The following is a 15,290-nucleotide window of genomic DNA, read 5'->3' as shown; positions in this document are numbered from 1 at the left end:
ACTCTCAGGAACATACACAGTCCGTCTTTTATTCCATGTCGCGATGCTTAGGCAGTCATCAGGTCACCAGACTGAATTCTCACAGTTAGACAGCATGTGAGCTTATGTAATCTTAATTATTTATGTATTGCCATGTCAATAATGTGCACTATAAAGTAGATTTCCTTGGTTGTGTTGCTATTTTCTAGAACGTATATACGAGGGTTGCCCAGAAAGTAATGCACTGCATTTTGTATCTCAGCCCAAAGAAATGCTACGAAGGCGAAACGTCAAGTATATAATATATCAGCGCACACTCCGCTGCAGAGTGAAAATCTCATTCTTGTCACGTATATATTATTTGAAGTCTCCTGAGTGAGCGCACGAAGTTTCCGTCGCTTCCGACAGATAGCGTAGCTACAGGACAGTTTCAAAATGGCGTCTGTAGGTGATGTACGTTACAAGCAATGTGCCGTCGTTGAATTTCTCACTGCAAAGAAAGAAACCGTGGGGAATATTCACAAACGTTTGTGCAAAGTCTATGGAGCATTTGCTGTCGACAGAAATACAATTAGTCGCTGGGCACGGGTGGTGAGGTCATTAGAAGGCGGTTCGGCGGAGCTCCACGATTTGCAGCGGTCGGTGAGACCATCCATGGTTGTCACACCTGACATGTTGCCGCGAGTCTTGTTTGGGCCATTATAGGATGCCATTCGTGATTGACATTTTAAGCACGATGAGGAGATGATTTACACAATGAAGCACTGGCTCCGCCACCAGAATAGGGACTGGTACCGACAGGACATGTACGTCCTTGTTTCGTGCTCGAGGAAGCCCATAGAATCTGATGAAGATTACGTGGAAATATAGGGTGTTTGGATAAAACACCATTCTTTCGTGTGTGTAATTCTCATTACGTTCAATAAAGAATTGTTGAAGAAAAAATGCGGTGCATTACTTCCAGGGCAACCCTCGTACGTATGAAGAACGATTTTGCCATGTCATGCCTTGTTCACCTCCTACATTGTTCACCTCCTACCATGTTGTTCCTATATATTTAGCAATAACATGACAGAACTGTGGTCCTGTGTTACAGGGTGAAAGACGCTGGCGCCCTCCACCGCACTTTCAACGTGGATCCGCTCTACCTGCAACACGAAAATTCCGGTATATACTCCTACTTTTGCCTCGTTTGAAAGACACAGCAATTTCCCCAAATGTGGACAAAAACGACAACATTGAATAATTAACATTACAAAAAATAGAAAACCTCATGACCCTACTATAACACGCAATATTCTTAGATAAAGTTGGTTATGCATTCCAGAACACAAAAATGAAAATCAATTTTCGCACAAAAAATACTTCAAAAAGAAACATGATACATAAAGTTGACGACACAAAATTTAAACCAATTTGGTATATACAAAATTACGAGCGCTCATTATGAATTACTCTTCACAAAACAAACAGGATGAAAATTTAGGAGCCAGCCGGTGTGGCCGCGCGGTTCTAGGCGCATCAGTCTGGAACCGCGACGGTCGCAGGTTCGAATCCTGCCTCGGGCATGGATGTGTGTAATGTCCTTAGGTTTGTTAGGTTTAAGTAGTTCTAAGTTCTAGGGGACTGATGACCACAGATGTTGAGTCCCATAGTGCTTGGAGCCATTTGAACCATTTTTTTTTTTTAAATTTAGGAAATCATAAAAATCGATTGTCACTACTCCATATTCAATTCGCACTATAAACAAAATAAACACCCCACAGCAAACGCAAACACTAATCTTACAGCTCTTCACAGGGCAATAAAGAATGATACACGAACATTTTATAAGGAACTGAGATATAGACACATTTGACTAAAATCCTAGGCATCATCCTAAACTAAGAGACAGAAATACGACAAAACTAAAAACTTCGAGAAAATTGAAAACTTATAAAAAATTGATGGATATAGAACACCAGACAATATGAGATTCTGAGAACTCATAAAGCGATAAAAAAAACCTAAGATAAATATGTTGTTGTTGTTGTCTTCAGTCCTGAGACTGGTTTGATGCAGCTCTCCATGCTACTCTATCCTGTGCAAGCTGCTTCATCTCCCAGTACCTACTGCAACCTACATCCTTCTGAATCTGCTTAGTGTACTCATCTCTCGGTCTCCCTTTACGATTTTTACCCTCCACACTGCCCTCCAATGCTAAATTTGTGATCCCTTGATGCCTCAAAACATGTCCTACCAACCGATCCCTTCTTCTAGTCAAGTTGTGCCACAAACTTCTCTTCTCCCCAATCCTATTCAATACCTCCTCATTAGTTACGTGATCTATCCACCTTATCTTCAGTATTCTTCTGTAGCACCACATTTCGAAAGCTTCTATTCTCTTCCTGTCCAAACTAGTTATCGTCCATGTTTCACTTCCATACATGGCTACACTCCGAACAAATATTTTCAGAAACGACTTCCTGATACATAAATCTATATTCGATGTTAACAAATTTCTCTTCTTCAGAAACGCTTTCCTTGCCATTGCCAGTCTACATTTTATATCCTCTCTACTTCGACCATCATCAGTTATTTTACTTCCTAAATAGCAAAACTCCTTTACTACTTTAAGTGTCTCATTTCCTAATCTAATTCCCTCAGCATCACCCGATTTAATTTGACTGCATTCCATTATCCTCGTTTTGCTTTTGTTGATGTTCATCTTATATCCTCCTTTCAAGACACTGTCCATTCCGTTCAACTGCTCTTCCAAGTCCTTTGCCGTGTCTGACAGAATTACAATGTCATCGGCGAACCTCAAAGTTTTTACTTCGTCTCCATGAATTTTAATACCTACTCCAAATTTTTCTTTTGTTTCCTTTACTGCTTGCTCAATATACAGATTGAATAACATCGGGGAGAGGCTACAACTCTGTCTCACTCCTTTCCCAACCACTGCTTCCCTTTCATGCCCCTCGACTCTTATGACTGCCATCTGGTTTCTGTACAAATTGTAAATAGCCTTCCGCTCCCTGTATTTTACCCCTGCCACCTTTAGAATTTGAAAAAGAGTATTCCAGTCGACATTGTCAAAAGCTTTATCTAAGTCTACAAATGCTAGAAACGTAGGTTTGCCTTTTCTTAATCTTTCTTCTAAGATAAGTCGTAAGGTCAGTATTGCCTCACGTGTTCCAACATTTCGACGGATAAATATATGTTATGCAAAACAAAATCGCCGGCCGGAGTGGCCGTGCGGTTCTGGGCGCTACAGTCTGGAACCGAGCGACCGCTACGGTCGTAGGTTCGAATCCTGCCTCGGGCATGGATGTATGTGATGTCTTTAGGTTAGTTAGGTTTAATTAGTTCTAAGTTATAGGCGACTGATGTCCTCAGAAGTTAAGTCGCATAGTGCTCAGAGCCACTTGAACCATTTTTTGAACCAAAATAAAAACGTCATTACCTGCCCAAGCAGGAAAGATCGATCCTCACCACAGGTCACATCGATAAAATTATTGACAAGTCTAAGAAACGTATCTTTCATGAATATTACAATGGTGTGTAAAATTCAGGGCTCAAGTGACTTTCGCATCTTTTCACTGCCAAGTAACATGCCGCTGAGCCAAAATACTATGACCACTTGCTTAATAGCTTGTTTGTCTGTCTTTAGAGCGAAATACATCACCGATTCTGCGTATCAGGGAATTGGCAGTTTGTTGGTAGGTTTGTGGCGGTATGTGCCACTAGATGTCAACGCACATTTCATGTAATTCGTGTAAATAATGGGCCGCTGATCTGCGTACGCTATGATGGTGTCCGATAGCGATCCAGATGGGCCTCATACGATTTACATCAGTCGAATTCGGTCGCCGAGACATCAACGTGAGTTCGCTATAATATTCCTCAAACCACTGTAGCACCATTCTGACTCTCGCACACGAACGATTATGTTGCTGAAAGATGACATCGCTGTCTGAGAAGACATCAAGCATGAAGGGATGCACGTGGTTCGTAGTTGTCCCACGCAAGGGTAGGAGAATGACTGCCACTGCATAATACTGCTCCCGCCAGCCTCCGGCCGATGCGCGTTGCACGTTTCGAGCAGCCGTTCACCTCGCTGACGGTGTTTGTGGAGACGACCACTGACTCAGTGTAGCAAAAATGTGATCCACCCGATGAGCCGACATTTTTCCGTTGATCGTCAGTCGAACCCCGTGCCCACTGCGATCGTAAATGACGATGTCGTTGAGTCAACATGTGAACATATTGTGGTGGTCTGCTGTGGAGCTCCATGTTCAACAATGTACGATGATCGGTGTGTTCCGAAACACTTGTGCGTGCGACGTCCAACCATTTAGCATTTAGTGGTAGTTTCACTACTTTACAGAGCAGTCAAGCCTCCGAGCCCCACGTTCTGTGAAGAGTCGTGGACGTCCAACCATTTAGCATTTAGTGGTAGTTTCACTACTTTACTGCGCAGTCAAGCCTCCGAGCCCCACGTTCTGAGAAGAGTCGTGGACGTCCAACCATTTAGCATTTAGTGGTAGTTTCACTACTTTACTGCGCAGTCAAGCCTCCGAGCCCCACGTTCTGAGAAGAGTCGTGGACGTCCAACCATTTAGCATTTAGTGGTAGTTTCACTACTTTACAGAGCAGTCAAGCATCCGAGCCCCGCGTTCTGAGAAGAGTCGTGGACGTCCAACCATTTAGCATTTAGTGGTAGTTTCACTACTTTACTGCGCAGTCAAGCCTCCGAGCCCCACGTTCTGAGAAGAGTCGTGGACGTCCAACCATTTAGCATTTAGTGGGAGTTTCACTACTTTACAGAGCAGTCAAGCCTCCGAGCCCCACGTTCTGAGAAGTCGTGGACGTCCAACCATTTAGCATTTAGTGGTAGTTTCACTACTTTAATGCGCAGTCAAGCCTCCGAGCCCCACGGTCTGAGAAGAGTCGTGGACGTCCAACCATTTAGCATTTAGTGGTAGTTTCACTACTTTACAGAGCAGTCAAGCCTCCGAGCCCCACGTTCTGAGAAGTCGTGGACGTCCAACCATTTAGCATTTAGTGGTAGTTTCACTACTTTACTGCGCAGTCAAGCCTCCGAGCCCCACGTTCTGAGAAGAGTCGTGGACGTCCAACCATTAAGCATTTAGTGGGAGTTTCACTACTTTACAGAGCAGTCAAGCCTCCGAGCCCCACGTTCTGAGAAGTCGTGGACGTCCAACCATTTAGCATTTAGTGGTAGTTTCACTACTTTACAGAGCAGTCAAGCCTCCGAGCCCCACGTTCTGAGAAGTCGTGGACGTCCAACCATTTAGCATTTAGTGGTAGTTTCACTACTTTACTGCGCAGTCAAGCCTCCGAGCCCTACGTTCTGAGAAGAGTCGTGGACGTCCAACCATTTAGCATTTAGTGGTAGTTTCACTACTTTACAGAGCAGTCAAGCCTCCGAGCCCCACGTTCTGAGAAGTCGTGGACATCCAACCATTTAGCATTTAGTGGTAGTTTCACTACTTTACTGCGCAGTCAAGCCTCCGAGCCCCACGTTCTGAGAAGAGTCGTGGACGTCCAACCATTTAGCATTTAGTGATAGTTTCACTACTTTACAGAGCAGTCAAGCCTCCGAGCCCCACGTTCTGAGAAGTCGTGGACGTCCAACCATTTAGCATTTAGTGGTAGTTTCACTACTTTACAGAGCAGTCAAGCCTCCGAGCCCCACGTTCTGAGAAGAGTCGTGGACGTCCAACCATTTAGCATTTAGTGGTAGTTTCACTACTTTACCGCGCAGTCAAGCCTCCGAGCCCCACGTTCTGAGATGTCGTGGACGTCCAACCATTTAGCATTTAGTGGTAGTTTCACTACTTTACTGCGCAGTCAAGCCTCCGAGCCCCACGTTCTGAGAAGAGTCGTGGACGTCCAACCATTTAGCATTTAGTGGTAGTTTCACTACTTTACAGAGCAGTCAAGCCTCCAAGCCCCACGTTCTGAGAAGAGTCGTGGACGTCCAACCATTTAGCATTTAGTGGTAGTTTCACTACTTTACTGCGCAGTCAAGCCTCCGAGCCCCACGTTCTGAGAAGAGTCGTGGACGTCCAACCATTTAGCATTTAGTGGTAGTTTCACTACTTTACAGAGCAGTCAAGCCTCCGAGCCCCACGTTCTGAGAAGTCGTGGACGTCCAACCATTTAGCATTTAGTGGTAGTTTCACTACTTTACTGCGCAGTCAAGCCTCCGAGCCCCACATTCTGAGAAGAGTCGTGGACGTCCAACCATTTAGCATTTAGTGGTAGTTTCACTACTTTACAGAGCAGTCAAGCCTCCGAGCCCCACGTTCTGAGAAGTCGTGGACGTCCAACCATTTAGCATTTAGTGGTAGTTTCACTACTTTACTGCGCAGTCAAGCCTCCGAGCCCCACGTTCTGAGAGGAGTCGTGGACGTCCAACCATATAGCATTTAGTGGTAGTTTCACTACTTTACAGAGCAGTCAAGCCTCCGAGCTCCACGTTCTGAGAAGTCGTGGACGTCCAACCATTTAGCATTTAGTGGTAGTTTCACTACTTTACAGAGCAGTCAAGCCTCCGAGCCCCACGTTCTGAGAAGTCGTGGACGTCCAACCATTTAGCATTTAGTGGTAGTTTCACTACTTTACTGCGCAGTCAAGCCTCCGAGCCCCACGTTCTGAGAAGAGTCGTGGACGTCCAACCATTTAGCATTTAGTGGTAGTTTCACTACTTTACTGCGCAGTCAAGCCTCCGAGCCCCACGTTCTGAGAAGAGTCGTGGACGTCCAACCATTTAGCATTTAGTGGGAGTTTCACTACTTTACAGAGCAGTCAAGCCTCCGAGCCCCACGTTCTGAGAAGTCGTGGACGTCCAACCATTTAGCATTTAGTGGTAGTTTCACTACTTTAATGCGCAGTCAAGCCTCCGAGCCCCACGGTCTGAGAAGAGTCGTGGACGTCCAACCATTTAGCATTTAGTGGTAGTTTCACTACTTTACAGAGCAGTCAAGCCTCCGAGCCCCACGTTCTGAGAAGTCGTGGACGTCCAACCATTTAGCATTTAGTGGTAGTTTCACTACTTTACTGCGCAGTCAAGCCTCCGAGCCCCACGTTCTGAGAAGAGTCGTGGACGTCCAACCATTAAGCATTTAGTGGGAGTTTCACTACTTTACAGAGCAGTCAAGCCTCCGAGCCCCACGTTCTGAGAAGTCGTGGACGTCCAACCATTTAGCATTTAGTGGTAGTTTCACTACTTTACAGAGCAGTCAAGCCTCCGAGCCCCACGTTCTGAGAAGTCGTGGACGTCCAACCATTTAGCATTTAGTGGTAGTTTCACTACTTTACTGCGCAGTCAAGCCTCCGAGCCCTACGTTCTGAGAAGAGTCGTGGACGTCCAACCATTTAGCATTTAGTGGTAGTTTCACTACTTTACAGAGCAGTCAAGCCTCCGAGCCCCACGTTCTGAGAAGTCGTGGACATCCAACCATTTAGCATTTAGTGGTAGTTTCACTACTTTACTGCGCAGTCAAGCCTCCGAGCCCCACGTTCTGAGAAGAGTCGTGGACGTCCAACCATTTAGCATTTAGTGATAGTTTCACTACTTTACAGAGCAGTCAAGCCTCCGAGCCCCACGTTCTGAGAAGTCGTGGACGTCCAACCATTTAGCATTTAGTGGTAGTTTCACTACTTTACAGAGCAGTCAAGCCTCCGAGCCCCACGTTCTGAGAAGAGTCGTGGACGTCCAACCATTTAGCATTTAGTGGTAGTTTCACTACTTTACCGCGCAGTCAAGCCTCCGAGCCCCACGTTCTGAGATGTCGTGGACGTCCAACCATTTAGCATTTAGTGGTAGTTTCACTACTTTACTGCGCAGTCAAGCCTCCGAGCCCCACGTTCTGAGAAGAGTCGTGGACGTCCAACCATTTAGCATTTAGTGGTAGTTTCACTACTTTACAGAGCAGTCAAGCCTCCAAGCCCCACGTTCTGAGAAGAGTCGTGGACGTCCAACCATTTAGCATTTAGTGGTAGTTTCACTACTTTACTGCGCAGTCAAGCCTCCGAGCCCCACGTTCTGAGAAGAGTCGTGGACGTCCAACCATTTAGCATTTAGTGGTAGTTTCACTACTTTACAGAGCAGTCAAGCCTCCGAGCCCCACGTTCTGAGAAGTCGTGGACGTCCAACCATTTAGCATTTAGTGGTAGTTTCACTACTTTACTGCGCAGTCAAGCCTCCGAGCCCCACGTTCTGAGAAGAGTCGTGGACGTCCAACCATTTAGCATTTAGTGGTAGTTTCACTACTTTACAGAGCAGTCAAGCCTCCGAGCCCCACGTTCTGAGAAGTCGTGGACGTCCAACCATTTAGCATTTAGTGGTAGTTTCACTACTTTACTGCGCAGTCAAGCCTCCGAGCCCCACGTTCTGAGAGGAGTCGTGGACGTCCAACCATATAGCATTTAGTGGTAGTTTCACTACTTTACAGAGCAGTCAAGCCTCCGAGCTCCACGTTCTGAGAAGTCGTGGACGTCCAACCATTTAGCATTTAGTGGTAGTTTCACTACTTTACAGAGCAGTCAAGCCTCCGAGCCCCACGTTCTGAGAAGTCGTGGACGTCCAACCATTTAGCATTTAGTGGTAGTTTCACTACTTTACTGCGCAGTCAAGCCTCCGAGCCCCACGTTCTGAGAAGAGTCGTGGACGTCCAACCATTTAGTATTTAGTGGTAGTTTCACTACTTTACTGCGCAGTCAAGCCTCCGAGCCCCACGTTCTGAGAAGAGTCGTGGACGTCCAACCATTTAGCATTTAGTGGTAGTTTCACTACTTTACAGAGCAGTCAAGCCTCCGAGCCCCACGTTCTGAGAAGTCGTGGACGTCCAACCATTTTGCATTTAGTGGTAGTTTCACTACTTTACTGCGCAGTCAAGCCTCCGAGCCCCACGTTCTGAGAAGAGTCGTGGACGTCCAACCATTTAGCATTTAGTGGTAGTTTCACTACTTTACAGAGCAGTCAAGCCTCTGAGCCCCACGTTCTGAGAAGTCGTGGACGTTCAACCATTTAGCATTTAGTGGTAGTTTCACTACTTTACTGCGCAGTCAAGCCTCCAAGCCCCACGTTCTGAGAAGAGTCGTGGACGTCCAACCATTTAGCATTTAGTGGTAGTTTCACTACTTTACAGAGCAGTCAAGCCTCCGAGCCCCACGTTCTGAGAAGTCGTGGACGTCCAACCATTTAGCATTTAGTGGTAGTTTCACTACTTTACTGCGCAGTCAAGCCTCCGAGCCCCACGTTCTGAGAAGAGACGTGGACGTCCAACCATTTAGCATTTAGTGGTAGTTTCACTACTTTACTGCGCAGTCAAGCCTCCGAGCCCCACGTTCTGAGAAGAGTCGTGGACGTCCAACCATTTAGCATTTAGTGGTAGTTTCACTACTTTACAGAGCAGTCAAGCCTCCGAGCCCCACGTTCTGTGAAGAGTCGTGGACGTCCAACCATTTAGCATTTAGTGGTAGTTTCACTACTTTACTGCGCAGTCAAGCCTCCGACCCCCACGTTCTGAGAAGAGTCGTGGACGTCCAACCATTTAGCATTTAGTGGTAGTTTCACTACTTTACCGCGCAGTCAAGCCTCCGAGCCCCACGTTCTGAGATGTCGTGGACGTCCAACCATTTAGCATTTAGTGGTAGTTTCACTACTTTACTGCGCAGTCAAGCCTCCGAGCCCCACGTTCTGAGAAGAGTCGTGGACGTCCAACCATTTAGCATTTAGTGGTAGTTTCACTACTTTACAGAGCAGTCAAGCCTCCAAGCCCCACGTTCTGAGAAGAGTCGTGGACGTCCAACCATTTAGCATTTAGTGGTAGTTTCACTACTTTACTGCGCAGTCAAGCCTCCGAGCCCCACGTTCTGAGAAGAGTCGTGGACGTCCAACCATTTAGCATTTAGTGGTAGTTTCACTACTTTACAGAGCAGTCAAGCCTCCGAGCCCCACGTTCTGAGAAGTCGTGGACGTCCAACCATTTAGCATTTAGTGGTAGTTTCACTACTTTACTGCGCAGTCAAGCCTCCGAGCCCCACGTTCTGAGAAGAGTCGTGGACGTCCAACCATTTAGCATTTAGTGGTAGTTTCACTACTTTACAGAGCAGTCAAGCCTCCGAGCCCCACGTTCTGAGAAGTCGTGGACGTCCAACCATTTAGCATTTAGTGGTAGTTTCACTACTTTACTGCGCAGTCAAGCCTCCGAGCCCCACGTTCTGAGAAGAGTCGTGGACGTCCAACCATATAGCATTTAGTGGTAGTTTCACTACTTTACAGAGCAGTCAAGCCTCCGAGCTCCACGTTCTGAGAAGTCGTGGACGTCCAACCATTTAGCATTTAGTGGTAGTTTCACTACTTTACAGAGCAGTCAAGCCTCCGAGCCCCACGTTCTGAGAAGTCGTGGACGTCCAACCATTTAGCATTTAGTGGTAGTTTCACTACTTTACTGCGCAGTCAAGCCTCCGAGCCCCACGTTCTGAGAAGAGTCGTGGACGTCCAACCATTTAGCATTTAGTGGTAGTTTCACTACTTTACTGCGCAGTCAAGCCTCCGAGCCCCACGTTCTGAGAAGAGTCGTGGACGTCCAACCATTTAGCATTTAGTGGTAGTTTCACTACTTTACAGAGCAGTCAAGCCTCCGAGCCCCACGTTCTGAGAAGTCGTGGACGTCCAACCATTTTGCATTTAGTGGTAGTTTCACTACTTTACAGAGCAGTCAAGCCTCCGAGCCCCACGTTCTGAGAAGTCGTGGACGTCCAACCATTTAGCATTTAGTGGTAGTTTCACTACTTTACTGCGCAGTCAAGCCTCCGAGCCCCACGTTCTGAGAAGAGTCGTGGACGTCCAACCATTTAGCATTTAGTGGTAGTTTCACTACTTTACAGAGCAGTCAAGCCTCCGAGCCCCACGTTCTGAGAAGAGTCGTGGACGTCCAACCATTTAGCATTTAGTGGTAGTTTCACTTCTTTACAGAGCAGTCAAGCCTCCGAGCCCCACGTTCTGAGAAGTCGTGGACGTCCAACCATTTAGCATTTAGTGGTAGTTTCACTACTTTACCGCGCAGTCAAGCCTCCGAGCCCCACGTTCTGAGAAGAGTCGTGGACGTCCAACCATTTAGCATTTAGTGGTAGTTTCACTACTTTACAGAGCAGTCAAGCCTCCGAGCCCCACGTTCTGAGAAGTCGTGGACGTCCAACCATTTAGCATTTAGTGGTAGTTTCACTACTTTACTGCGCAGTCAAGCCTCCGAGCCCCACGTTCTGAGAAGAGACGTGGACGTCCAACCATTTAGCATTTAGTGGTAGTTTCACTACTTTACTGCGCAGTCAAGCCTCCGAGCCCCACGTTCTGAGAAGAGTCGTGGACGTCCAACCATTTAGCATTTAGTGGTAGTTTCACTACTTTACAGAGCATTCAAGCCTCCGAGCCCCACGTTCTGAGAAGAGTCGTGGACGTCCAACCATTTAGCATTTAGTGGTAGTTTCACTACTTTACTGCGCAGTCAAGCCTCCGAGCCCCACGTTCTGAGAAGAGTCGTGGACGTCCAACCATTTAGCATTTAGTGGTAGTTTCACTACTTTACTGCGCAGTCAAGCCTCCGAGCCCCACGTTCTGAGAAGTCGTGGACGTCCAACCATTTAGCATTTAGTGGTAGTTTCACTACTTTACTGCGCAGTCAAGCCTCCGAGCCCCACGTTCTGAGAAGAGTCGTGGACGTCCAACCATTTAGCATTTAGTGGTAGTTTCACTACTTTACAGAGCAGTCAAGCCTCCGAGCCCCACGTTCTGAGAAGTCGTGGACGTCCAACCATTTAGCATTTAGTGGTAGTTTCACTACTTTACAGAGCAGTCAATCCTCCGAGCCCCACGTTCTGAGAAGTCGTGGACGTCCAACCATTTAGCATTTAGTGGTAGTTTCACTACTTTACTGCGCAGTCAAGCCTCCGAGCCCCACGTTCTGAGAAGAGTCGTGGACGTCCAACCATTTAGCATTTAGTGGTAGTTTCACTACTTTACAGAGCAGTCAAGCCTCCGAGCCCCACGTTCTGAGATGTCGTGGACGTCCAACCATTTAGCATTTAGTGGTAGTTTCACTACTTTACAGAGCAGTCAAGCCTCCGAGCCCCACGTTCTGAGAAGAGTCGTGGACGTCCAACCATTTAGCATTTAGTGGTAGTTTCACTACTTTACTGCGCAGTCAAGCCTCCGAGCCCCACGTTCTGAGAAGAGTCGTGGACGTCCAACCATTTAGCATTTAGTGGTAGTTTCACTACTTTACTGCGCAGTCAAGCCTCCGAGCCCCACGTTCTGAGAAGAGTCGTGGACGTCCAACCATTTAGCATTTAGTGGTAGTTTCACTACTTTACTGCGCAGTCAAGCCTCCGAGCCCCACGTTCTGTGAAGAGTCGTGGACGTCCAACCATTTAGCATTTAGTGGTAGTTTCACTGTCCTTCTACGTTATTCCGTAGGTGTTCACGACAGTAGCACGTGAACATTCGACCACCCTCGCCGTTGCCAAATACTCGTTCACAGGCCACGCGGATTAATAATCTGCCTTTTCAAAAAATCGTTAATTCCAATGAATTTTCCTAACTGCAGCCCATATCTTCGCTAGGGGGACACCGGCCTGTGTCTGCTCCGCTTATAAACTTTTGTTACCGCGTCGCGTGTCCGCATTTCCATCAGGCGCCATCCGATGACGTGGTGGGCGGTGGTCATAATGTTTTTGCCTAGCAGTGTATCTCGATTAAACTGAGACCATACATGGAAAGAACTACTACTGTCTAGTGCAGAAAGTAACTGTAAGAAATACGCAATGTGACGAAAATAAACGAGACTTTTCTTCAAAGACAATAATTACACTGAAATCGCCGCGATTCATGATGTTCCCCTGGACGTTACAAAAGGCAGGACGTGCTTCTTAATAGGGTGTGTGATCACCACGAACGGCAATGCATGCTCTGCAATGTACTTCCATGCTGGCCGCAAGGTTGATGAGGATTTTGTGGTAGGCCGCTCCATTCCTTCGCTGATTGGCAACGGATGGATTGTCGGTGCACGTGGACGTGCTGAAATACGTCTCCTGAACGCATCGCACACCTGCTCAATGGGTTTTAAGTCGGGAGAACGAGCAGGCCAGTCCAGTCGCCGAATATCCTCTCGTTCTAAGTGCTCCTCTACCTGCGCTGTTAGATGTCATCGCTCAGTGTCATCCACAAAAATAAAGTCGGGGCTGGAAACGCACTTGAAGTAGTACAATGTCACAGTAAAGTTGACCACTGAGTGTACCGCGTTCAAAGATTTGGAGGTCAGTATGCTGATGCAACATTATATCAAAATGGTTCAAATGGCTCTACACACTATTGGACTTAACATCTGAGATCATCAGTCACCTAGACTTAGAACTACTTAAACCTGAACAACCTAAGGACATCACAATCGTACATGCCCGAGGCAGGATTCGAACCTGCGACCGTAGCAGCAGCGCGCATCCGGACTGAAGCGCCTAGGCCCACAAAGGCCGGCTGCAACATTATACCTTCCCACAACATAACACCTGTATCACCAGAATGATCCTGTTCGACAATGCCGGACGTACCCTCACATGGCGAGAGGTAGGAAAACGGAATGCACCCAAGAACATTGTCGAACATGGACGCAATGACCTCCAAATCTTTGAACATGGAGCACTCATCAATCAACGTTATCATGTCACTGTACTACTTTTCACGGGCACATTCTGGCCTGATTTCAGTTTTGTGGAAGACAATGACAAGCCGATTCGAACAGCACAGGTAAAGGATCACTTGGAATAATAGGATATTCGGCGATAAGGCTCGCCTGCCCATTCCTCCGGTTTAAATCCGATCGAGAATTTGTGAGATGCACTGGTCAGACATATTTTATTTTATTTTGTTTACACGTCAAGTTCCGTAGGATCAAATTGAGGAGCAAATCTCCGAGGTCATGGAACGTGTCAGTACTAGAACTTACAACATAAAAATAATAACAGATAAAAATAAATGTTTATGAACCCGAAAAAGTCACTCCATAAGTTTAAGTAAACGCAATCAACAACACAATAAGAATAAACTTAATTTTTCAAGGAACTCCTCGACAGAACAGAAGGAGTGATCCATGAGGAAACTCTTCAGTTTCGATTTGAAGGCGCATGGGTTACTGCTAACATTTTTGAATTGGAGTGGGAGCTAATTGAAAATGGATGCAGCAGTATACTGCACACCTTTTTGCAGAAGAGTTAAGAAAGTCCGATCCAAATGCAGGTTTGATTTCTGACGAGTATTAACCGAGTGAAGCAGCTTATTCTTGGGAGTAAGAGAATATTGTTAACATACTGTATCATATTCACGTGCACGACGACCGTTCAGCATTTGTCAATCGCGCTGGTAGTGGAATGGAACGCCATACCACAAAAACTCCTTACCAACCTTGCGGTCAGCATGGGAGCGCGTTACAAAGCATGGATTGCCAAACGTGATGATCACATAGCCAATTAAGAACTACGTCCCGCCTTTCATAATGTCCAGATGACCACCAAGAATCGCAATGCCTTCACTGTTGCGTATTTCTTTCAGTTACCTTCTGTTCCATTTTGTAGCAGTCGTTTCTATGTATGGTCCAAGTTTCATCAAGCTATGTTATTTGGGAGTCACACATTATGTGAAAGTTACATTCACCCTGAAGTTCTGCAAACCAGTGTAGTTTTGCAAATTTACAACACTCTGTACGCATCTAAAGTCCCAGAATCGGACGTACGCAAGCTGATCTGATTAATCAGACTATAAAAGCTTGTTACCAGTAACATCTCTCTGACAGTTTTATTTTGGCAAGTGCTGCTTGACAGTCAATACAGTACGGTACTAGTAGCAAAATCCCAAGGCAAAATTTCTGAGTGTGCAGTTCGGGTCGGTGCCGTAGATTTTTCGTGAAAACGTCGGTATAAATAATAACAGGGGTTTCGCATTAATATGTAACTTAATTATTAATCTCTTTAACACAATGGTTACCAAGAATAATGTAACGGTTACAGAACAGATAAACCAGAAGTTCGGACTGTCGTAATCGCTTTGAGTCATTTTTTCATTTCCTTCGAGAGACTGCCACAAGTCTCGCATTACCACGGTAGTGGATTCGTTAGGCTTTTTGGATTCCCTTCGACGCTATCTTTCTTCTGACTAGCGTTTTCTATGATTCCGATAACATTCACGTGTCATAGAGGAGATAGGGGCACGTTGCTACAAAAAACACTTATTAATTTGTATTATTTTT

At 46.2% G+C, this 15,290-nt stretch overlaps 1 protein-coding gene across 2 annotated transcripts in view; it reads left to right on the top strand.

The window, feature by feature from the left end:
* LOC126297689 (histidine decarboxylase) overlaps positions 1-15,290 on the top strand; it is a 393,180-nt gene that overhangs the window by 284,108 nt on the left and 93,782 nt on the right. For both annotated transcript variants that reach the window (XM_049988805.1, XM_049988804.1), the window contains exon 10: positions 1,076-1,146. In XM_049988805.1, coding sequence (XP_049844762.1) covers positions 1,076-1,146 — 71 coding nt within the window. The remainder of the gene's footprint in view (positions 1-1,075; positions 1,147-15,290) is intronic.

Source organism: Schistocerca gregaria, chromosome X (genome assembly GCF_023897955.1).
Source record: "Schistocerca gregaria isolate iqSchGreg1 chromosome X, iqSchGreg1.2, whole genome shotgun sequence".
In the NCBI taxonomy this organism is placed as follows: Eukaryota; Metazoa; Arthropoda; class Insecta; order Orthoptera; family Acrididae; genus Schistocerca; species Schistocerca gregaria.
This window is presented reverse-complemented; position numbering and strand designations above follow the sequence as displayed.